The sequence below is a fragment of the Psammomys obesus genome, unplaced genomic scaffold, assembly GCF_907164565.1.
Source record: "Psammomys obesus unplaced genomic scaffold, mPsaObe1.curated_primary_1811, whole genome shotgun sequence".
Lineage (NCBI taxonomy): Eukaryota > Metazoa > Chordata > Mammalia > Rodentia > Muridae > Psammomys > Psammomys obesus.
Genome location: NW_026586383.1, coordinates 9,190,387 through 9,214,629, shown reverse-complemented (window position 1 = coordinate 9,214,629; position 24,243 = coordinate 9,190,387). Strand labels below are relative to the sequence as shown.

At 52.0% G+C, this 24,243-nt stretch overlaps 2 protein-coding genes across 2 annotated transcripts; both read right to left on the bottom strand.

The window, feature by feature from the left end:
* Nucleotides 1-1,765: 1,765 nt before the first annotated feature.
* Slc25a38 (solute carrier family 25 member 38) lies at nucleotides 1,766-15,298 on the bottom strand. The gene is made up of 7 exons (XM_055601855.1): nucleotides 15,158-15,298; nucleotides 8,613-8,734; nucleotides 7,680-7,764; nucleotides 5,343-5,522; nucleotides 4,955-5,129; nucleotides 3,615-3,781; nucleotides 1,766-2,422 (listed from the first exon to the last, which is right to left on the bottom strand). Exons 1-7 carry the CDS (start codon nucleotides 15,284-15,286, stop codon nucleotides 2,300-2,302), a joined length of 981 nt encoding a protein of 326 aa, XP_055457830.1. The 5' UTR covers nucleotides 15,287-15,298; the 3' UTR covers nucleotides 1,766-2,299.
* Nucleotides 15,299-21,281: 5,983 nt separating this feature from the next.
* Nucleotides 21,282-22,619, bottom strand: Ccr8 (C-C motif chemokine receptor 8). Its single transcript, XM_055601802.1, has one exon. It carries the CDS (start codon nucleotides 22,341-22,343, stop codon nucleotides 21,282-21,284), a length of 1,062 nt encoding a protein of 353 aa, XP_055457777.1. The 5' UTR covers nucleotides 22,344-22,619.
* Nucleotides 22,620-24,243: the final 1,624 nt, after the last annotated feature.

Sequence of the window (24,243 nt, the reverse complement as noted above, 5' to 3'; positions counted from 1 at the left end):
AGCACAACCTGGAGGCCGATTTACCACGGGCAATTCAGACTTCATCTCTGGGATGGTTTCTTCAAAGTATAAGCAAGACTGCACGCAAAAAAAATATGTTTTGGTCAAAGAGCAAAAAAAAAAAATGCGCTTAGTAACTACTCGGTCCAGTCAATTGCAGTGGAGTCATTTAAGGATAAAATATGTCCTATAGTACAAAAGAATTGGAACCTGAAGAGAACTCTGACACCTGTGTGTTAAAGATGGCCGAAAAGTCAAACTCGGTGAAAACAGTGTTTGACACAACCAGCCTACGCTGTCCCCCTTTCTTTGACACTATTAACCCCCAGAGCACGTACCCACCCAGCCCTCTGCTCCTTGAGGAACGTAAATCCGAGAACAAAACGGTGGTTACCCCGTGGGATAATTACAAATGTTGAAGGGCACGTGGAGAAATTTGGGTAATAAGCCATCTATTTACAAAGCGTTTATACTGTAGTCCACGTCACAATCTAGAGGTGATTTGAAGTATGTGGGAGGGTATTGGAAAACACCAGGCCACTGCATGAGGGACTGGAGCACCATCGGGCTTGGCATCCATGGAGGATTCCGGAACAAATTCCTCAAATGACCATACAGGCATATAACGAAACTATCAAAAGACTGGAGGGCTGTGAGTGAGGGCGTGGCGCAGTGGCTGAGTTGCCAGTGCACACTCCCTTCAGCACACATGGGAGCTGGCAGCCGAACTTGGCTGCTCCACATGGCTCTCGGTTTGTTCAGCTCCCAGCACTTCAGGGGGAAAACGCTGTTAATTCTAACAGTGGAGAATGTAGTAATACCTTGTCTCAAAAAATAAATATAAAAAAGTAAAACTAAAAAGAGCAAAGTATTGAACTTGCCACACCAGGAATGTGCACCGAAGTATTTTGGTAAGTAAAAGAAAACAGACTATCCTAAAACCTATTAGATGCTGTGGTCAGGCCGGGCAGTCTGGGCTGTGGCTCTAATTCCAGCACTAAGGAGGCAGGCAGATCTCTGTGAGTTCCAGAACAGCCAGGGCTACCCAGAAACACCCTGTCTTCAAAAGACAAACAAGAAAAAGGGGTCAGTGGTGGGAACGAGGATTATGAGTATGAGATCTTCCCATGGGGTAGAAATGTTCTGAAACTAATTTAGGTCATGGCTACACTTTTAGACAGGGTTCCACAAGTGGAGGGCTGCGCTCCCTGTTCTGCCTGTGGCTCCCAGAGACAGGCAGACAGGCCTGCACCACCACACTGGACCACAGCTTTTCCTCAGGTTTGTTCTGTTGGTGGGGGTGGGGATTGAACCCAGGACCTTGCATGTATTAGCACTCCACTCTGCCATACATGCAGCCCCAAACCACTGAAGGTGGACTTCAAACAGGTACATTGTTTAGTATGTAAACTAAAGCTGGATTTATTTTTCCATTTGTTTTTGAGAGCATTTCTCTGTGTAGCCCTGGCTGTCCTGGACTCACTCTGTAGACCAGGCTGGCCTTGAACTCAGAGAACCACCTGCCTCTCCCTGATAAATACTGGGATTAATGGCTTGCACCTCCTCCCTCTGCTATGTTTTTTGGTTTTCTGTTTTCCAAACAGCTCTCAAAGTGCTTTGCTTTATTCATCTGAACTTTAATTATGGAAAATATACATTTGAAGGCTAGGAAGTAACTGTACCCATTCAATGGGGCCAATGGGAAGTTCCCTAGGAACAAGATTAATGTCTTTTTTTTTTTGTTGTTTTGTCACCTCAGACAGTCTCCAGCCTGCTGATGTCTTTATTTTTATTACATTCATTACTGGGTATGGAGTGTGCCACCGCGCATGTGCGGAGCGCTGAGGACAGCTTGCAGGAGTTGGCTCTCTCCTCCACAGTGGCCCAGCGGAGGCCCTCAAACAAGCAGCACTTGCCATCTCACTGGTCCAGACAGCTCGTAGGTCCAGCCTTCCTTCACCAGAGATTCCTACCTCAGACGTGGCAGGAGGCCACAGCTTCTCTACCGTGGAGTTCCTTGACCAGCATATCTAAGGCGCCCTGTGATGCAGGTAGTCTCCAGAAACGCCTCGCACACAGCCGTGTGGAGCGGCCTAGCTCGGCCCCCCCGCTCCCATGTGTGCTGACGGGAGTATGCACAGGCGCTGGTGACTTCCGGGGCTCTAGTCACCTGTCGGTTCTCTCTGAATGGGGGACTAAAGGCAACAGCACTTGCTTCAGCAGACTCCAGGAGAGCGCTGCAGCAGCCGTGGCAGGACCCGTGCGGGACAGCAGATCTTCCTTCCCCAGCCATCTCTTGTCAGGACTTCAGGCCCATCCTGGCCATCATCTCCTCATAGACAGTCCATGCCATGGCAGCCATTAGAGTTCTACGGAGGGCCCGAGGAACGCTGCCATGAAAGAAGCCACGCAGCCCATGGTTCTGTGACGAAAACAAGTGTCAAGACTTCAGACACTGAGCAGCAATGCAGCCAATGACACCCTGTCACCATACAGCTTGCTACTCCACTCTAGAATCCTGGTGTTTAATGTCATGACAAACCTATGAACTATGGCCCAAGGAGATAACCCATAAACCTCCAATTTTACTGTACCTGCTGAGTCCACCTCTTTAGATCTGCACTACCTAGACAAACTTCTTAGTTTAAAAAAGGTATATGCCAGGCTGGAGAGACGGCTTAGAATTTAAGAGCACTGGCTGCTCTTCCAGAGGTCCTGAGTTCAATTCCTGGTTCACAACCATCTATACTGTGATCTGGTGCCCTCTTCAGGCCAAACATTGAATACATAATAAACAAATAAATCTTTAAAAAGACAGCTCAGGAGCTGAGTACTTGCTGCTCTTCCAGAGTGTGCTTCCCAGCACCCACATGGCAGCTCACAAGCGATTTCTCTCTGGTCCCAGGGGATGCAATACCCGCTTCCAGCCTCCACAGGCACACACTCACACAGACAGACACACGTAAAATTAAAGGGGTTTTAAAAGAATATTAAAAATTTCTTCTGGGGTCTAAGAGATTAAAACCAGACTCAGGGGAGGGAGGGTAGGACTGGGAGGAGACAAGGGAGGGGCGACAATGGAGATGTGAATAATTTTTTTAAGTTAAATTTAAAAATAAAATGAAATAAAACCAGAGCCAGGGAGCTAAAAGGTTGTGTGTTGTTTTTCCCTTAGCTGAAAAACTATCTGCAGGCTTGTGTACAGGCTGGTGTGTGTGGTTCTGTCTGCTGTTCTGCTCTGCTTGCCTGGAGATGCTCCTCCTCGCACATATCCCAACGCTGGGAAGGCAGGTGTGCGCCACCCTGCTCAGCCAGTGCGAGGTTTATACTCTGCAGAGAAACATGTATGCGAGCAGCATACAAAATGCAGACAAGGGCTGTTTGCCGAGCCAGGGATCTGGACCAGGCTGTCAGAGCTGGGGCTCAGTGGGAAGGTGCGTGCCAAGGCGTCTTCTGCAGGAGCAGCATGCACTCCTGCTTGCGGAGCCATCTCTGCAGCGCCTGGGATGCGTTTCTAACGCTCCCCGATGTTGCTAACACTCTGGGAAGGGGTGTGTACAGCTGTTCTAGAGACTTCCCCAAGCACAAGCGCAGCACACACTTCGCAGCCTTACCTTGAAGATGACCATGGCCGCTTGGCCAATCCACCGAAACCTCACTGGGGAGAGCTGCATGTGAGTCTTGATCACATCTGCCGGCTGCGTCACCAGCGAAGCCAGAATGCCAGCAAGCACCCCACAGCCAAAATTAACAAGGGGCATCGGAGCAGCCTCCAGCCGGTCTGAAACACAACAGGGCAGTGGCAGGTCACAAAACTCACGTTCTCGGGTACATGGGGAAGAGGCAGGGTCAAGCAGTGTGCCCAGGGCAGGCCTGACCATGTGATGTGATGGGCCTGCATGACAGTGGCTGTCACTGACAGCTCTGACAGGACGGTGCAGCTTCGGACACCCTTGTTACTGACTCTAGGTGGGAAAACTTGAGTTTTTATTCATCAAGGACACTGTTGGTTTTAAAGATTCAATATTCATTTCCAATATTTAAAAATTACTCCAATTTTAAAGGATTTTTATAACTAATGGGTATGAAATTTTATTTTTTAATTAATGTGTTAATTGTACAAGATAGGTTAGGCTTGGTGATTCATCTAATCCTAGTGCTCTGGAGGCAGAGGCAGGCTGTCTCTAGGAATCTGAAGCCAGCCTGGTTTACAATAGTGAATTCTAGGCTGGGTTTCAAAATGAAAACTAAATACCACTTCTGTTTGCTAACTGTCCTAAATCTCTGATGCAAAGTAAGGCTGTGAGCTACCCCTGTTCCCTGGGGAAGTCTCTCCAAACATGACAACTGCAGCTGGCTATCAGGCACCAGGGCCGGGCTTTCACTTCCCCGATCACCCAGAACTTCACCGAGTTCGGGTCACTCAGCAGAGCGCTGCAGCGTCTGGTCGCGTTGACACCCGCAGACTTGGCTCTTGTGGCCAGCAAGTTCACTAGTGGGTGGGCCGGCAACAAACGCCTCAGGTTTGCACTTGCACCCCCAGCCAAATGGACGGAACACAGAAAGGGAAGTGAAAACATTTTTCCTCAAACTCACAACTAGTCAGTGTTCCGAAGCTGGTCTGATGGGGAATCACACCAAGGACTCACGGAAAAACAGACTGGCAGGCTGCACCGGAAAGCTTCTGCCCTGGGGTCCCTCAGATCATGTCTGTGGTGTAGCATTGCAGAACCCTGGCAAAGCACACTCGCCTCTCCTTCAGCCCACTGTTTCCTTAGAGACACAAAGCCTTCGGGCGGGCGGGATCTGTACCTCCACCTCTGCAGCCCAGCCCCCGCCCCAAAGTGGCTGCACTGTGAAAACTGTAGACTATCCCAGAGAGAGAGGCAAAAGCCCAGGCTGTGCGGCCCCCGGCCCAGCACACACACACCCAGGCCCAGCACACGCCCCTTACCTGTGCCATGGAGCACTGCGGCTCTGGTCTGGCTGTAAAACATCAGGTAGAGCCCTGAAAAGGGTGCATCTCGAAGGAGGGTTGCCGTCAGGCCCCTGAAGAGGCCGCGGTGGCCCTCACTGCAATAGATGCTCCTCAGGGCTCCGCAGATGCTCTCGTAGCTGTAAGTCCCGCTCTGTGAAGGGAGGGCGGGTCTAGTGACCGCAGAGGCCAGCGTCTGCCCAAGCAGAGCAGCGGCAGCCCAAGGAGAGCCCGGGTAGGACCCATCACCACGAAGGCTTTGGTTCACACATGGCTTGCCTGAAGAGTCGTCTGAACATGTCTGCCTCTAAGGAAGACTACACAGCCAGGACCCAGAACCCCAAGGTTCTAAAAGGCGCACACTCACCTCATAGCGCGTCTTGACCACTGTGAAGGGCGACATGCAGACTCCTGCGACAGAACGTGAGCCCATGCCCAGGATGACCGACTCCAGGGCGGTGGGAGGGTGGCCTCGCAGGAAGTACTGCTTCAGGGAATACAGTGTGCCAAAGTAGATCCCCACACCAGGGACACACCTCACGACGGACTGCGGGGAAGGCAGAGGAAGGAAGGACGGACGATCAGACTCCAGACTGCAAGGATGCCTGCTGGAGGGCCAGCTCCAAGGGACCCCAGGGAGCCCACGCATGCCACTTGCGTACAGTGTGAAGGGAGAGCCAAGGGGAGGAGAGGCTGGCCAGCGGAGAGTGGGCTGAAGCAGTCACAGTGGTGGCCCTTGGCCAGCTGCAGCCATCAGTGACCACCCCACCTCTGTGACCTTTCTGCTGAAGGGGCAAGGGTGTGGTTTAGACATCACTTCCCATCTTCTGGTGCTATGACTGGAGGGTGAGACCAGGGCCGAGGTGCTGCCAGCGAGATGGTCCTTGGGGCAAAGAAACAAAGGTGTGGTTGTCCTGGCCTGTGTTCATGGTGGGGGAAAGGATGAGACTGCACTGTGGAGGCCAGCTTTGGGGCTGGGGCGGCGCTAACAGTCAGACTTCAAGAGTACAGCCGTCAGTGACAGGACAATACTGAGTCCTAGGCACACCACACTTGTCTCCACCGTCCAAACACGGGCAAAGCTTCAGTTAGAGAAGCCATGGTCACTCATAGTGCAGGCGGCAGCCTCCCTTCCCTCGTGGCTTCCTCTTCTCCCTCTTCTGGTGTATTTGGAGCCAAGAAAGGAAAGGTCTGGGTGAGGAGGAGGCAAGGTGAAGGCCACAGGCTCCCATCATGGGGCCGAGCCATGTGATGCCCATGGCTACACTGACAGGCCAGACCACCCTGGCAGAGGCTGATTTCTTTCTGAAGCTGCTCAGAACACCATGATTGGGCATCCTCTCAAGTCATCAAAGTTGTTGCAGGTGCCACAACCTTCTGGGCCCTCCAGAGTGATCCGATCCCACAACTTTGCCCTTTAATGTGGAATCTGAAGCTCTTGGCAAATTTCAGTAATATCTAGACTGCTGGATCTGATCCATTCTTCTCCCTCTTCTGACATGTGACTCCACAAAGTCTTCCAATTCCCTGCTATGTTGTTGTTTTAGACAGCCTTTGCTGGCCACTAATTCACAGACATCCCCCTGCCCCCTGAGTGCTGGAATTGTGCACGTGTGTGAGAATGCAGAGTCCAGAAAGGGCGTTGGAGCCCCTGGAGTTACAGGCAGCTGTGCCTCCTTGTGCTGAGCGGCCTGTGCCACACTTCAGGAGAGCCGAGCTCCAGTCGTGCAGGCTCAGTGCCCACTGGTGTAACACGCTGCCATCAGTTAAGCCTCGTTTTCTGTTCCTGGTCGGCTCACAAACGCGGTGCGCTGTCCAGCTTAACCCAGCCCTTTGCACACCAGGCTGTGACCAATCTGAACCTCACAACAAAGATATCATGGGTCTCTTCTCCACAGCGTGGCCACGGTCCTCCTTCCTGCTGAACAGTGCTCTTCCTTTTCTTCTTGAGTCAAGATTGCCCACCATTCACCCGAAAGCCCTGCCAACCCCTCTCTGGCACAACACAGTGCCAGCGCCGGCGCTCTTGTGCGCTGAGAACATCAGTAGTAAAATGTGGGTTCCTGAGCACAACCCTCGAGACTCCCCAGCAGGTGGTCTGATAACTCACTCCCCAGGTGACTGAGGGGCGAGTGGTGGGCACAGCTCGGACGTGCTGCATGGAGGACAGAGCGAAGCCCACACGCGGTCAGGACGGTGCGCGACTGAGCACCTGTGAATCGTTCATCACCAGAATCATCTTCTTAATGTTTTTGCAACAGGGCCAGTTGTGGGAAACTAAATCCATAGAGTGCGTTTGTGAGGGAAACATCCCTCACAAGCCATGCGGTTAAACACCCTGCTCCTAGTGGGTGGCGCTGTCCCCGGGCTGCAGAACCCGAGGGGGCGGGGTGCTTGCTGGGTGTGGCTTCGGAGTGCATCCGGCCACGCCCACCCTAGCCAAGGCTATCTGCTTCCTGATTTGCGGAGAGTTGCCTCACGCCCCTCCCACACGGCTGTCCAGAGCCCCCCCCCCCCCCCCCCACGATGGAACGCATCTCCACCCACGCCCGGAGGAGCAGCTTCTGTCAAGGATTTGGTCTTAAAGTGAAAGTAGCTGTTGCACACAGACGGGGAGGGGCTGGAATAGCCCCAGCAACTGGTGAGGTGGAGGAGAGCGGTAAAGGAGAGACACAAGAGAACCCAGATCCAAAAGGCAGCTTACAGGAGACATCCCTTTCCAAAGGCCCAAAGGGCTCTCCGTGCGAACCACCTTCACGAACACAGCCACCATCCCAACACGCCTGGACCTGCAGGAGACGAAATGGACAGGGAAAGAAATGTGAGACCAATCCTCACCGCAGATTCCCCACTCACAAGGTCCAAACACGCAGGGCTCTCTACACTTTGAAATGTTATTATGTCCCGTGTGTGTGTGTGTGTGTGTGTGTGTGTGTATGTGTGTACATGCACACACGTGTAGAGGTCAGAGGACAACTTTCAGGAGATTTCTCCTACCAAGTGGTCCTAGGGATCAAACTCAGCAGCAAGCACTTTTGCCAGCCGACCCATCTCACCAGCCCTAGGATTAGTCTTGATTTCCATGTGTTCATGTCTGGCACATATTTAACTACCTAGTCACGCCACAAGCAATGGGAAAACCCTACTTTACATACACTTTGTGTAGCTCCCACTGCACGGAGAGCCGCAAAAGACACATTCAAAATGGATGTTATTTCCGAAAGCCCAGGACCAGGCAGCATAATTATAATGTCACAATCAAGCACAAGAAAAATACAAATGTCACCAAGGAAGGCCCTCTGGAGCTGCTCAAAAGGACACCATTTAACCAACAAGAGTTAAATTATAATGTGTATGTATATAAAACCCTATTAACTTTTCTCTTCAGAAAACCCTATCCTTTACAAAGCACATGACCCAGCACTCAGGAAGCTGAGGCAGGGGAATTGCAAGTTCAAGGTCATCAACATGGGAGACACAGCAAAACTCGTGTCTCAGCAAACACAAACAACAAAAAGGAATTAGAGCCTAGCTTGTGTTTCTCTAACGCAATGAAGTCGCTTTAATGGGTAAAGACAGGCCTGTGGCTGAAAGGTGGCTCAGTCTGGCTTGCCTGTGAGGCAGGGCAGCAGCCTACCTTAGGTCTGAGGGCTGCAGGGTCTGCAGGCGGGTCTTGAGGAGGTCCAGAGGCTGGAAGAGGAGGGTGGAGCAGGTCCCGCTGATGGAGCCACAGAGGAAAGCTTTGACCACTGGATGTAACTGCAACATAGGACAGCGCCGTGTCAGCAGGCCTGCCTGAGCCCTCACCTTTCCCCACACCTGTGCCTGCCTGAGCCCTCACCTCCCCACACCTGTGCCTGCTGGGCCTCACCTCCCCACACCTGTGCCTGCTGGGCCTCACCTCCCCACACCTGTGCCTGCCTGAGCCTCACCTCCCCACACCTGTGCCTGCTGGGCCTCACCTCCCCACACCTGTGCCTGCCTGAGCCTCACCTCCCCACACCTGTGCCTGCCTGAGCCTCACCTCCCCACACCTGTGCCTGCCTGAGCCCTCACCTCCCTAAACCTGTGCCTGCTGGGCCTCACCTCCCCACACCTGTGCCTGCCTGAGCCTCACCTCCCCACACCTGTGCCTGCCTGAGCCCTCACCTTTCCCCACACCTGTGCCTGCAGCTTCTCTTCTGAGGCCCTTCCGAGACTGTCAAAGCCCTGTTCCACCTCCCCATCTACGAAATGCCCACAGCAAAAGGGGCCTCTCTATTTACTGCTAATAATAATGGTTCCACTGGCCAACACGTCCATTTTCTTGGCACACTTCCTGTCTGTCCTGACTGAAAGTTACAGAGCATCTCCTTGTGCTGAGTGTAGTTTCAGCTGCCGGCTTACCCAGGCTTCCTGGTTGTGGATCTGCAGATATTTACAGGAACAAGTGAAAACCCATGAAAGCATAAGCCTGGCCACTTCGTGGAGCTGCCAGTACTCCATGTTTGTCTGTGCTTCAAACTCTGCCTTTCAAGCCAGCGGTGGTGAACGCCTTTAATTCTGGCACTTGGGGAGGCAAAAGCAGGTGGCTCTCTGAGTTCGAGGCCAGCCTGGTCTACAGAGCAAGTTCCAGGACAGCCATGGCTGCACAGAGAAACCCTGTCTCAAAAAACAAACAACTCTGCCTTCCTTCTATGGCAGCTCGCTGAGCCCCGAGCAGAGCAGAGCACACACAGCTCTGCAGAGCAGACACCCTGGCTTGTGGCTCCTCCCTCGGCCCTTGAACTGTCACACTGGCTTATCTTCCTGCTCCATACAGAAGGGCAACACTCTTCCGACTCTGAAGTTTCTCCCCAGGCACACCCCAGGAGCCTCACGCAGGGGGCTGGAGCCGTCCCCTTTGCAGAATGCAGCAATATCACCCATGACAATGAACAGGCACTTCAACACTCTCTTCCTCAAACAAGATGGGCAAAGCCCATCTGGAGACTTTCTCTTCCCTCATTTAGTGGCATCTGTACCTTTCTTCCCACACGGATATCGAGGTTAGGCGCATTCAGGTGACATAGCCATAGACCACTTTTTAAATAACTGACCCTGTGGCCCTGAGGGCTTACTACAATGACTGTGAAGTCTCTTTACATCAAATGCCAGGAGCTGTCATCTCAGAGGAGAGCGAGCACCCTAAACGCCACCAAATACCACTGGAGTGAGTTACTGTACTGGCAGCCAATGCCCTCTCCCCAGAGGTGCCCAGCTCTTCCGCCAACCAACACTCCCCGCACTGCTCCTCAGCCTCACCCGAGTCGCTGCGGTGGTGGGGGGCTCAGCCTCCTCCCACACCTCTCGGGCCCCGTCTTCCTGAGACATCTCTTCTTTGCCTGGACGCCTGTTCCAGAGCCTCTGTTTCCATTTGTTCTGTGCCAGTCATTCCTCACGCCTTAGGCCTGCCATCCAGTCAGCACCCTCAGTCCGGTCCCCAAGTCTCCTCCAAGGCCCACCTCTGTGGCCCTCTTAACCTACTTGAAGTCTGAGGAGCATCTGATATCACTGCCTGCCTCTCTATCGGTTTCTTCCAATGGCACACCACCCTCCCTGCCCCACCCCACTCCACTCCAGGTCTCTCTTCCCTTGGCCTGTTTCCTCTGCCTGTACCTCATGCTGCCACACTACTCATCTCCTCAGTCTGCGGCCTGTCAGAGCAGCTTCACATGGCTGTTTTTTACAGCATTCTCATTCCACCTGCCCCTCAGCCTACTCTGCCACCCACGTCTCCTCCTGCCCACAGGAGCCCACAGGGCTGTCAAAGTCAACAGTTCAAGCTGGGAACTTGGGCAGCATCCTCCACACTGCGACCTCCCCAGTCCCAGGAGACACTGCTGCTTCCTGACCGTGTCCGGAGGATGACCACCCCTCAGTCTGCCCTCCCTGGCCCTTCAGCCTAAACAGCAGAGACTAAAGAATCAATCTATTCAGAACGTGTTGTGGATATATGTTTTTGTTTTAATCCCAGGTGTGGGATGTGGGACTGACTCAGATGGTCCACAGCAGCAGACTATTTGCCTCGTTTGTGCTCTGAGAGAAGCTCTTTGCCAGCTGCAGATAGTTTAAATCTGAGGACTCTGAGAGAGAATAAAGGCCAGAGCCCAGAGAGTGTAGAGATCAGAGAAATAACAAGGCTGCTATTGCTTCCTCCTTGCTGCTCTTGGTTGCTATTGTGAGTCAAGAAGTTGGAAATCTGAAAGGGGGATTGGACTGGCACCTGACGACAGGTACCTGACGACGCTGACCAGCAGGAAGCAGCAATGAGAACTGCATCCCCTCTACCTCTAACCCTTTCTCTCTCCTACCTGGTGTTGGGGTGTTGGAAGAGATTGGGGTGGAGTAGGGAGAAAAAGATAACAGAAATGTAAATAACAGAGGAGCGGGCAGGAGTTGCAAACGTGGCATGTGCCAGGAAAAATCACATACATAGTCTTGGGCCCTCTTCTCCCTCCAGCCCAGCAATGAACCCTGTAGAGGGATTTTCATTCAGAACATGGCTGCACTGGCAAGAAGTTACATCCCGAGACCTAAGTCTGTGTGAACCAGCTGGAACACAGACACACCTTTAATCCCAGGAGACAGAAGCAAGCAGATCTGAGTTATAGTCAGTTCTGTTTAGTCAGTTCAGTTGACTCGGGGAATTGAGAGGCAGTGCAGAGGAGCTGAGTTTATGGCAGTTCAGTTCGTGGAATTCAGAGACCTGTTTTACCAGGAGAGTTTACAGAGACAGGTTGAAGAGAGAACGAGCCAGAGAATGAGGACAGAATGAGCCAGAAGATTAGAACAGATTGCTAGAGTTGGTTTGAGGCCAAGCAGAACAATTCAGTCAGAGGCTGAGAGAAGCCAGTTTGAATCAAGTCAGCTTGGAGAAAGTTTGAGCCAAAATAGCTGAGTTAAATCAGGCAGCCAGAGTGAAAAAGGGTGAGCTTATTCAACAGTGTCTGAGACTGAAAACGTTCTAGTCCTAGGTTAGACTGTACGGAGGCTGGAAGCTCCCAGGCCTAGGTTAGCAGACAAGGCAGTGAGCCTCTGACAGACAATTACCTCAGGCAAGTAAAAGATACATTTACAGACCACATCCTCTCATTTTTGTCCTCTTCTCTGACCACTGGTTGCTGTTCTCCCTCTGAGCCACGCTCTCTCATCTTCCGCTTCAGTTTCTTTAGTTTCTATCCTTCCATCCACACATAACTGCTCTATACAGACGAACCCACACTGCCGCTTGCTCAGAGGTCCCACAGGCTCCTCAGTGACATTTGCAAACCTGAACTCATCCCTCTCCCTCACTCCACCCTGCTGCTCCTTGGTCATTGCCAGCTGGTACCAGTCTGCCTCGTGCGGCACAGAGAAAGGCATGGTCCAGGGCTCTGAGGATATGAGAGTCCAGAAAGAGGGTGTGCGGTGGTGGCATGTGGCGAATGGCAGTTTGGAGAGACCAGACACAGATGGTATGGTGGCTTGGAGACAGACGGAGAGAAACACTTCAAGGCCACAGCTTGGAAGAGCCTGCTGGCTGCGTCTGCTATTGACAGAGATTGGTATACCCCAAAAGAACCCACTGACCCTAAATGTCCAGGAGAAGTGAGGGGTCTGCAGCCGTCTCCCCACTAACGTTCTCTCCTACCTAGGGTTGGAAGGGAGAGGCTTTAAGGAGCCCCAATAAGAGTTTAAACATGAGCGTTATACACAACAAATTTTGCCCTTCAGTGTAAATCAAAAGTGGGATTTGGCTGCTCCATAGCTCTCCCAAGACAAAGTGTCAGCTGCTGCTGCAAGGCCCTCCTGTGGCACACGCACTTCCTAACCTCCCTGGCACACACGCTCGCCATCCTCTGCTGTCACAACGGTGCTCTTTCTGGCCCTTCTCAGCGACAAACACAGACCCTGTCCTTCTGTTTCAGCTCCTCTGCTGCTCAGCAAGTCCCATGTCAGGTCCAGGGCTTCTCCTGAGACTCCTGGGGCAGCCCCTGTGGTCCATCCTTATGACCAAGGGCGTAAGACAAGAGCAGACACCACCAGTCTCCTTCATGGTCCTGTCAGGAACTACATGGAAGTGAGGCATGGTGGCAGACACCTTTGATCCCAACATTCCAAAGGAAGAGGCAGAGAATCTTTGGAAATTGGGGGAGGGCTGGAGAGATGGCTCAGAGGTTAAGAGCACTGGCTGTTCTTCCAAAGGTCCTGAGTTCAATTCCTAGCCACATGGTGGCTCATAGCCATCTAGAGTGAGATCTGGTGCCCTCTTCTGTTGTGCAGGCAGAATGCTGTATATAAATAACTTACAAAACAAAAAAGGAATTTGGGCCCAGCCTCATATTGAGCCCCAGGACAGCCAGAGCTACACGGAGAGACCCTCTCTCAAACAAAACAAAAAGATTGACCATGGAAGACGAATGAATGGGTCTAACAGGAAACCTGTACTCAGTTCTCCCTTGAGCAGAGACCACCAGATAAGTCCCAGTGGCTCCTGAACGTCCCATCCCAGAAAAGGCTAAAACCTCCCCAGCTCTTCCCAACTGTTTGACCCAGCAGGATTACAAGAATAAACGGTAATCACAGCTTCTGGGCAGTTCTAGGCACTGCAGGGCCCTCAACAGCACTGCACCCATTAACCCATCTGTTCTGGGGACTGAACCTAGGGCCTCGTGCACACTGGCCAAGTTCATTACCACAGAGCTGTACTTCCGGCCCTGCACCTACTTTAAGGCTGCCATGCCTTCACCTCCTGATGCAGAAATTCCATTTTTACTGTCTTATCATCACAGCACAGTGCCTGAGCACCTCGCTGGCCCAATAAATACTGAATCAACAAAAAGAGCCAACAGCTTCCCCTGGCTCCCACGCCCCTCCCCTGACAGGGTTTCTCTATTTAGCTGTAGGCCAAGCTGGCCTTGAACTCAGTGATCCACCTGTCTCTGAATGCTGGGATTAAAGATATGCACCACCACCTCCAACCCCCCAGCATCCTCAAGTGGATTCTAATCGATAAACCAAAAACAAAAACAAAGCAGAAAACTTGAACAGCACTGTGACTTTTGCATGTGTGCGGCATATCCTTGAGAGTGGATGGTTTAGTTTTCTGTGGGTCTGTGGTACCTGTTTTGAGCCAGCCTCACCATCACACAGATTTCGGCCTGCCTCTCTCTACCTGAGTGTTGACCTGGGGCCCTGAGCTTAGTTATCTTAGAGTGATGGAGGCTGAGGCGCTTTGCCAAAGTCTACACCTCCAATCTCAAGACAGACTTTATTTTAGTGGCTCAGCCTCATTCTCGGGTTAAAGAATGGTGAATATTCCAAGAATCTAAGCGTGAGAACGGACCAAAGCGATCCGAAGGGGCTGGAGAACAGCGTTCTTTCAGAAGGCACCGAAGGGTTCCCACCACCCATACGGGAAGGACCCACACCACCCGAAACTCCAGCTCCCGGGCATACCAACGCCCTCTTTTGGTGTCATTGGGCACCTGCACCCTTGTGTATATACCCCCAACACATAAATAAAAACTACAAGCGCAATCAGAAAACAGGACTACGCACAAACACAATGAGAGTAAACAGCCCTTCCACAACCAGTTAGTTCCACAATTTCTACCACCTCGCAACAAAACAAGATCTCAGCACACATCGCAAGGGGAAGGACGGCGGTCCAGAGAGAAAAGGCATGCAGTTTTGAAAGACATGGTCCTGGAGCCGCACGATTTTATCTTTAAAGATTTCCAAAAACAGCGGACATAGGTGAGCGCACGCGTTTCGTGTCAGCACCCTGGAGTTCCAGCCAGGGCTACACAGTGAGACCCTGCCTGAAACTAAGATAGGAACTTTTTAAAGGCATCCCCCAAAGGGGCGCGTCCTGCCCTGCCCCCGACGCGCCCCGCCTCCGCCTAGGGTTGGCGAGGCCCCGCCCCCGTCTCCACCAATGGCAGCCCGGGGCCCGGCCGCACAGCCAATCCGACGGAGGGGGCGTGGCCTTCGCGAGCCGAGGATGCTGAGCCCGCAGGCAGCGGGGAAGCGGGGCAGGGAGGTGTCCTGCGGCCTGAGGGAGGCCCGAGGTGCCCGGGGCGCTCCTGTCTGTCACCGCGAGAAGGTTCCAGAACTGGAATGTTCCGGAAGCACTGTCCTAGAGCACAATGCCGTTCCCCACCGGGCCCACGAGCTCACCATGAGCGTGTCCACTGGGTCCTCTACGTCCGGCGGCGGCAGCAGCGCCGAGCGCGCCGTCCCGATCTTCGGGGACGCGAGCCCGGCCCCGGCGACCGAGAGGCTCCGCGGCTCGGCGCTCACGCCCATCCCTCCCCGCCCGTCCGCCCCCGCCACAGGCCTCAGTACCCGAGGCAAACCGCTCTATGTTTCCGGGGGAGGGGAAAGAGGGAGGGACCAGTCAGAAAGGTGAGATTCCGCTTCCGGTGACGTGCTCAACCTAGGCCGAAATTGCGTTCTTATCGCCACCCGGTGACGGCACACAGAACTGCAGCGTCCAGCGGTTCTCAGAGCCCTAAAGGCTTGTTTACCGCTTGGCACTGAGTTTTAATTTCATTTAACTCTAATTAAGTTATATTTAAGAACTGAAGCAGGGTGGAATGCCCTCTTTTTGGACACGACTTTTTAAAAATAGGATTCACATTTCTTCTTTTTTGTCTTGTTTTTGTATATTTTATTTTTTGTTTTGGTTTTGTTTTTCGAGACAGGGTTTCTCTATGTAGCCGTGCCTCCATCTCTCTCTGTAGACCAGGATGGCTTCAAACGCACAGAGATCCACCTTCTTCTGTCTCTCTAGTGCTGGGATCAAAGGCGTGCCCCACCATGCCTTGCTTTTATTTGTAATTATGTTGTGGATATGTACCTGTGAGTGTACTACCTGTGGCGGCCAGAAGAGGGCCATCTGAGCCTCCAGCGCTGGAGTCACATGCAGTCCTGAGCTGCCCTATGTGGGTGCTGAGAACCGAAGGCAGATCCTGGAAAGAGCAGCAAGTGCCCTTACCCACTGAACCGTGTCTCCAGTACTCCATCTCTGTCGGAGTGTTGACCTGGATTGTTTTAGGTCAACTTGACACAAGCTAGAGTCATCTGAAAGGAGGGAACCACAATTGAGACAATGTCTCCATTAGATCTGGCTGTAAGGTATTTTCTTACTCAGTGACTGATGGGGGAGGCAGCAGCCCAAGGTGGTGATCCTGGCTTCTATGAGAAAACAGGCTGGAAGTCAGGCAGTGGTGGTGTATGGCTTTAATCCCGGCACTCGGGAGGCAGAAGCAAGTGGATCTCTGAGTTCTGAGTTTGAGGTATTGGGCCTATACAGCTCATTTATAAATGCAAGGTTTACTTCCAGTGTTTTTACAAGCTGCCATTACAAACTGTTTAGAATAATTATTACAGGTTAATGGTTAGTCAGTCAGATTCATGGTCATGTCAGATCCTAGTCTACTTTGTCACAAAAATATGCTTCCAGGTTAAACAGATAGCAAACAGCTAGAAACAAGCAACATTTGCCTGCTCAGATTTACTATAAACAGACAGACAGAGAGGTCTTCAAAACCTCAGAGACCTACGGAATATGGCATTTAAAGGTATTTTATTAATTTAAGGCCCTTTGACTTGAAGCATGTCAGCTCCTGACAACACCCCTCTCGATTTGGAAGAAGATGATGAGCTTGGTGGCACACTCCTTTAATCCAGCACTCAGGAGAACAGATGCTTGCAGATCTCTGAGTTCTGTTCAGTCAGTTCGGTTGAGTCAGGGAGTTGAGGGGCAGTGCCGTGGAGCTGAGTTCATGGCAGTTCAGTTCTTGGAAGCCAGAGGCAGTTTTACCAGGTGATTTTTACAGATAGAAGGTGAAGACAGAATGAGCCAGACATTGAGAAGGAGCCAGAATATCAGAACTGATTGGTAGAGTTAATTTGAGGCCACGCAGAGCAATTCAGTAAGAAGCATAGAGAAGCCAGTTTGAATCAAGTCAGCTGGGAGAGAAGTTTGAGCCAGAACGGCTGAGTTGAACCAGCCAGCAAGAGATCAGAAAGAGTGAGAAAAGGGTGAGATTATTCAGCAGTAAGTCTCAGAGCTGAAAACATGGTAGGCCTAGGTTAGATTGCCCGGAGGCTAGAAGCTTCCAGGCCCAGGCCTAGGTTAGCAGATGGCTCAGTAAGCCTCGGAGAGACATTACATCAGGCGAATAAAAGATACTTTAACATTCAGCAGATACTAGCTGTATCCCAGGCGCTGTTGAAGTGTTCACCCTGCTTTGCCTGTTAATATGTGTGCAATCGCATAGTCCAAATGCAAATTTGCCACATGTCCCCAAAGCATCTTGTGTTCATTTCTTAGGTCACGTGTTCCGATGAGCTATCCTTGAGACCAGAGCAGCTCTTCAGCCTTCCATGACAAACAGGTTCTTCATTGGAGCCATTCTAGCCTGAGAGAACTCAGGCCCTTCCCATTGACTATGAGCCTGTGAAGACAATGAACCCTAAAGAATTAAAGCTTCCACAAGGATCAAGCGCTGGGGAAGGAGAAGGCTGAGCCCTGACACCAGCCAGAGGATGGACTTGAACTTGCCTCCAGCAGGACGTTGCTCACAGCTCCACCGCTGGCTGGACCACCTTGCAGGAGAGACGGAGCCCAGACAGTGATGGCGAGCGTGACCACACCCTGACCAGGACTCTTAGCTGTGCACACCGCTTGCCATCTGTTTAGACCAGGTCTCTGTCAGGACCCTGAGGATGGTCGTGGGAGTCTCTAGACCCTTTTATTTGTTCCCCTCCCCGACAATGCCACATTGAATAAACCTCTGCATCTCACTACGACTTTTCTTTGCTAAAGAAGCTAAGGGGGAACGGGCATGGTGTATGTGCTCAGGCGCTGGGTCCTCCAGAGCTGGACTTACAGGCAGCTCCGAGCTGCCAGACCAGCCCGTCAGACGTGGGTACTGGGAACCAAACTCTAGGCCTCTCAGCACTAACCCATCTCTCCAGCTCCATGCTTGCCTTGTTTACTTGGCGTGTTTGGGAGGGGTGGCTGAGCATAGCTTTCTGGCCCTCCAGGAGCAACAAGGCACCTGGGCCATGGATACACAGGAAGGGAACTCCAGTCCCCTGCAACTGTAGGCAGCAGTCAGCAAGCAGCAGGTGGCGATAGAGTGCAGCCTCCTTGTTCTAACCAATTCCTCACCCTGCTCTAGATTCGTTCCCAGCTCCATTTAACGTGAAGAATCAGAAGCAGCAAATGGTTAAATCAGTTACTCCAAGTTGGAAAACTAAAAAGCTATCTGCTGTTTATTTGGTTACATTAGTAAGAATTATCTTTTAGGTATGCAAAAGGAGTGACAGGTTACATAAGGATATCAGGCGTGGGCAAACAGGCAGGCAGGCAGGACAGATGGCCCCTTCCTCACCTTTCACCCCATCCCCATCTTGCCCACAGCCTCTTGAGGTTCAGGGAGCTCAGCTCAGGCTGTAAGTGACACAGCAGGGCCACACCAAGGGGCTATGTCCCATCGGAAAAGCTTGGTGTGAGTCAAGATGCCATAGCGACTCAAAAGCACCTGAGCAGGGGACAAAGAGGGGGATCCTGGAAGCTTACAGTCTGGCAGGATGTCCAGGGGACCCCTGCTCTGCTCCCCAACTCTCACACACTGCACGCTCGCCTGCCCTGCCTCATACAGCATGTCACCACCCCACTGGGCTGTGGGGGTGCGGAGACTATGGAGAGGATGGGGGTCTTGCTGGCCAGTACAGGCAAAGAGGTCAAGCCTGTGGCTTTGCTCACATCCTCCTCGACATTCCAGCTTCGCATCCTCTTGCCATAACCATGATTATTTTTATTTTTCCTTAAACTTTTTTTTTTTAACCTTTGAGACAGGGTCTTTTGTATCCCAGGTTGTCCTTAAACTTGGATTGTATTGGGCCAGATAGGATGATTCTCGCCTTTAATCCCAGCACTCCGGAGGCAGAGGTACATAGATATCTGTGAGTTTAAGGCTAGCCTGGGATAAACAGTGAGTTCCAGGACAGCCAGGGCTATGTAGAGAGATCCTATTCAAGCCCGCCCACCCACACCCCCAAAAGAAGAAGAATTATTGGGCATGAGGGGTGGTTTATAGCAACAAAAGAAGCTGCTTAATTTATATAAACAAACAAACATGCAGAACAATCCTTTCAAAATATGCAGAAAAAGTGAACAGAAATAAAATGGAAAATAAATAAGCTATAATCAAAGTTGGGTATTTTCCTGTACCTCTCCTAGTGACTCACAGAATAAACAACCAGAAAAATCGAGGATTCAGCCTGTCTGGGAGCTCAAAGGTGAAGGTGCCTGAATTCATCCGAGACCCTCGTGGTAGAAGGAAACTGCCAGCTCCTGCCAGTTGTCTTCCACTTGACCTCCATACTCATAACAAATAATTTTTAAAAGTAATAATTGTTTTCAAAGTAAAGAATACAGAAGTCTTGGTGGAGGGAAATTTTCTTCACTGACAGCCAGTGGCCATTGCCTCACCCGTACACGGCTGTAAGCAGCCCTTGTTAAACTCCCTGATTCACAAAGGCAACACGAAGGAAGGAAGAGGGAAAAATAAGTGGCGAAAGAGCGAGAATGCAGAAGCCTTGGGTGCATGGCGAGCGCCTGCAGAAGCCTGCTGCCGCCTTTGCAGAGAGGTGGAAGCCACTTCTTGCATCGTAAAATAATTCTCGGTGAACTTCAAAGAAAGGAAGCCCTCGTGCATGTCCTCCGAGGCTGCAGGCGGATCCGTGCTGTGGTGGTTTAACGAGCATGGCCCCACAGGCTCAGCATTCACATGCTCGGTCCCGGCTGGTGAAGGCATGTCAGTGCAGGTGGACCCTGGGGATTCAACGCCCACCCCACCCCCGCCCTGCCTGCTGCCTGTGGCTCAATGCAAACTCTCCAGCTACTTCTCCAGCACCATGCCTCCCTGCCTGCCACCGTGATGGTCGTGGACTCATCCTCTGAAACTTTAAGCAAGCCCCCAATTAAATGCCTTGTTTTATAAGTTGCTTTGGCCATGGTGTCTCTTCACAGCAATAGGACAGTGGCCAAGATGGATAGAAGACAGCTTCTCGGGCTTCTGGCTCAGATCAGACTTGAAGTGTGTAAAGTGCACCCAAAAGCAAAGTGCTCAGAAAGAATTTTGTAGCATTAAGTGATATTTAAGCTCCAGAGAGCCCATAGAAAATGAAGCCCAAAGAAAATAAAAAAACAGGAATCAATGAGCAGAGAAGGCAGGAAGTCAGTGCGGCCAAAGGCTGTCTGCCTGCAGAGATTAAGCCACAGATAAGTCCCATAAAACTGACCTAGGAGAGAAAAGGAGACAGAAACCCACAAATGATCAGGACCGGAAAGGGAAATCCTCACACTAAAAAAAGATTGCTCAACCAAGTTAATTATGAAGATTTCATGCTCATGTATTTGTAAACTTAAAGAGAACAGCAAAATTCCTTACAAATCACAAGCAGATAAAAAAAAAAACTGAACATCTGTGTGCTAAATTAATGCAAATCTTCATAAAGAAGTACCCTCGTTGGTTTTATTAATAAGTTACATCAAAACCTCCAAAGAAAAAGTAATGCCATTGGTTTTACACAAACCACTTCAGAAAATCGATTTTATTGTATGTGTTTTGCCTGCAGTTATGTTGGCTCACTGCCTGTGTGCCTGGGCCCTGAGAGATCAGAAGAGGCACCAGGTCCTCTGAAACTGGGTTAACAGATGGTCTGAACCACCATGAGGCTGCTGAGAACCGAACTCAGGTCCTCTCTAAGAAGGCATTCTCTAAGCAGTGCCGGCTCACTGGCTCCTGAGAATAGATTTTAAAGGGAATACTTTTCAGTGAGTTTTAGGAAACCAAACCTGGCCAGACCACTATAAGTAAGAAAAACTATAAGACATTATCTCTTATGAACACAGGCACAAAAATCCCTCTTAGGTCACTATTTTTTAAGGAAGAAAAAAAAAGTATTTTATCTCTTGTAAAATACACCTGTGATCCCAGAGCTCAGGGAGGCAGACGCAGGCAGATCTCTGTGAGTTCGAGGCCAGCCTGGTTTACAAAGTAACAGGACAGCCAAGGCTACACAGAGAAGCCCTGAAAAAACAAAAAAACAAAACCAAACAAAGAAGAGGAGTGGTGCTGGCCCAGCATTCAGGGGGCTGAGGCAGAGGACTGAGGGTGCAAATCCAGGCTGGGCTACACAGCGAGACTCCGCCTTGGAAAACCGGGAGAAGTGCGTGGCGGGGAGGAAGGCGGAGGAGGAGGCTGCCCGCCGCACACCCTCCCTACAAGATGCAGTTCTGGGTGGAGGAGGGGGAAGAGCGCTGCTGCGAGGACGGGGGCCCCTCCCACGGCCCCGCGGGCACCCGCAGCCCCAGCTGGAGGAGGGCGTGGCTGCAGCTCTTCTGAAACACGTCCGCGAGGTGCTTCTTGAACCTCTCCCCTACGAACGCGTAGATGACAGGGTTCACGCAGCAGTGTGCGAGAGAGATGACTTCCGTGACGTGGGTGGCCAGGGCCAGCCTCTGCCTCACGGCGCAGCCTCCCAGGACGCGCATGTCGTGCAGGGACTGGAGGAAGAGCGCCACGTTGAAGGGGACCCAGAAGAGCAGGGCCGCGGCCACCACGGCCAGCACCAGCTTGATGGCCCTGGTCCGGTTGCGCGTCACGCAGCCCCGCAGCTGGCGCAGGATCCTGGCGTAGCAGAACAGAAGGACGGCGAAGGGCAGCAGGAGGCCCAGCACGTTCACCTCCAAGTGGGCGAAGAGCTTCCAGCGCAGGGACTCCTCCCTGAAGAACAGGAAGCACTGCAGGAGGCCGTCCTCGGGGGACACTCGGTAGAACACCAGCAGCGGGGCGGCGGCCGCCACGGCGACCAGCCACGCCGCCAGGCTCAGGGCCGCGCCCACCCTGGCCGTCCTCACCCTCATGGCATGGACCGCGTGCACGATGGCCAGGTACCTGTCCACGCTCATGAGGGTGACGAAGAACATGCTGCTGAAAAAGCCCACGTAGTACAAGCCGGACACCACCTTGCACGCCGCGGTCCCGAACACCCACTGGTCCAGCAGGTGGTGGGTCTGGAACGGGAAGGAGAACACGAAGAGCAGGTCGGAGACGGCCAGGTTCAGGAGGTAGACGTCTGTGATGCTCCGCAGTTTCTTGCAGGCCACCAGGACCAGCACGACCAGGCTGTTTCCCAGGAGGCCCAGCACGAACAGGACGCAGTACAGGACGGCCAGGGTCAGCGTGCCGCGTCCCAGAATGAGCTCTGGGTCGCAGGGGGTGGTGAAGAGGTCGGGGTAGTAGTCGGTTATTGTGACGTTGGGCTCCAGGGTGTAATCCATCTAGGCGGGAGGACCTGGTCAGAGAGGCACAGGGGAGACGCTGAGGAATGCATTCACATACTGACGCCCTGAAACATGCCTGCCGCGCCCGGAGCCAACACCAGGGTGCTGCTGCTGTGAGGCAGCTTTATCACCGAGCTTTTCTCCCTGGACCTTGCTGCCTTCATACAGGGTCTCACTAGGTGGTCTGGGCTGTTCTGGGACTTGCTACATAGCCCAGGCTGGCCTTGAACTCATGATCCTCCTTGACTTCAGCCTCCCAGTGCAGGTATTACAGATCTGTACCATCTTGCTAATCTCTCTCTCTTTTTAATTAACTAGTTAATTAATTTTTTGAGATAGGTTTCAGTATGTAGCCCTGGCTGTCCTGGAACTTACTATGTAGACCAGGTTGGCCTCGAACTCACAGAGATCCACCTGCCTCTGCCTCCCAAGTGCTGCGATTAAAGGCGTGTGCCACTGTGCCTGGTTGCTCTTTCATCTTATGTATCCATGAAAAACATGCAGGCTAGATGTAGTGGTGCACGTCTTTAATCTCGGCACTTGGAAAGGCAGAGGAGAGTGGATCTACAAGTTTGAGGCCAGCTTGGTCTACAGAGTGATTTCCAGGACAGCCAGGGTTATGCAAAGAAACCCTGTTGCAAAAAAAAAAAAAAAAACCCAAAATGTATATGTATATAGACTATGCGATATTTGTATATTCATTCCTAAGTTGCATAAATGTTATGTTTTGCTTTAGATGTATCCTATGATAGTCATGGTTTAGTTCATGCATCCATGCTGGGGAGCAGAAGCAGGCACGTCTCCACATCTGGCCAGCCTGGCCCGCATGCTGAGCAGAGCAAAGCCAAGGAGAGAGCCCCTGCAGGCCAGGCCCAGGGCTGACCTCCGACACACGTGTGTATATGCACATATTCAGACACAAATAGAAAAATAATATAAAACCAAACCCTGGAGGGCCTGGGGACACAGCTCTGCAGAACACATGGCTACCCTGCACAGGGCGCACGGTTCCACTCCCAACACCCACACGCACAAATTCTAAAGCTTTGCTTCAGGACACACAAGGTGTGACGGAGAAGGTGTCTGTGTAGAAGGATCAACCCCAGGAGACCTTGCCTCCCCTCATTTTCCACTCTTGTGGGAGCTCTCACTCTCTCCCGAGTCCCAGAGAGCAGGGGACCTGCTCCTGACAGCCACCAAGAGACACAAATGAGTGTGGGCTCAGACTTTGGAGACATTCAGGTTTAAAAAAAAATAATAATAATCTTGAAAGTATCAGCCTTCTCTTGGCCTCTCTGTAAGGAGTGAAAGCGCCCCCTGCCTCTGAGCCCCAGCCCCAGGATGCTTCTCAGCAGGTACCTGAAAGCCTTTCTTCTGAGGTTTCAGAGCTGCCCGATCCTCCTGCTCCTCCTCATGCCTGCTGCTGTGCTCACTCTTCTTTCTCAGGGCTTCACCTATATGTCTTGCTTCAGCCAATCCGAAGGATGGAACCGGGACAGTCAGATCTACCTCTGACTTAAGCCCCAACCCCTGTGGTTTCTGAGACAGTCCCGCCCTGCCTCCTGGGCGCTGGCATTGCAGGCTCAGCTTGCTGCGCACAAGGCTCTTTACTGCTGACTGTCAGTAGGTGCTGCCTGCCTTTTCACCTCAGACCTCATCACCACTCCTCAGGATGACGGTGTGAGAGGGAGTCTGTCCCTCTACTCCTGATTCCTTTTTGGTTTGGTTGGTTTTTAAGCTAGGGTTTCTCCGTGCAACCTTGGCCGTCTTAGAACTCACTCTGTACACCAAGCTGGCCTTGTACTCAGAGCTCCGCCTGCCTCTGCCTTCCGAGTGCTGGGGTTAAAAGCGTGTGCCACCCCTGCCCGGCACAACTTTGATTCATAATGTGTCTTTT

What these genes read in the sequence shown, in the direction of transcription:
- Ccr8 (XM_055601802.1), bottom strand. Translation starts at nt 22,343, where the DNA reads ATGGATTACACCCTGGAGCCCAACGTCACAATAACCGACTACTACCCC.
- Slc25a38 (XM_055601855.1), bottom strand. Translation starts at nt 15,286, where the DNA reads ATGGGCGTGAGCGCCGAGCCGCGGAGCCTCTCGGTCGCCGGGGCCGGG. An exon ending in ACCCAGTGGACACGCTCATG is followed by an intron (nt 8,735 to 15,157) that starts GTGAGCTCGTGG and finishes CCTATGTTGCAG; the next exon opens with TTACATCCAGTGGTCAAAGC. An exon ending in TTTGGAAAGGGATGTCTCCT is followed by an intron (nt 5,523 to 7,679) that starts GTAAGCTGCCTT and finishes CCTTCCCCGCAG; the next exon opens with TCCGTCGTGAGGTGTGTCCC.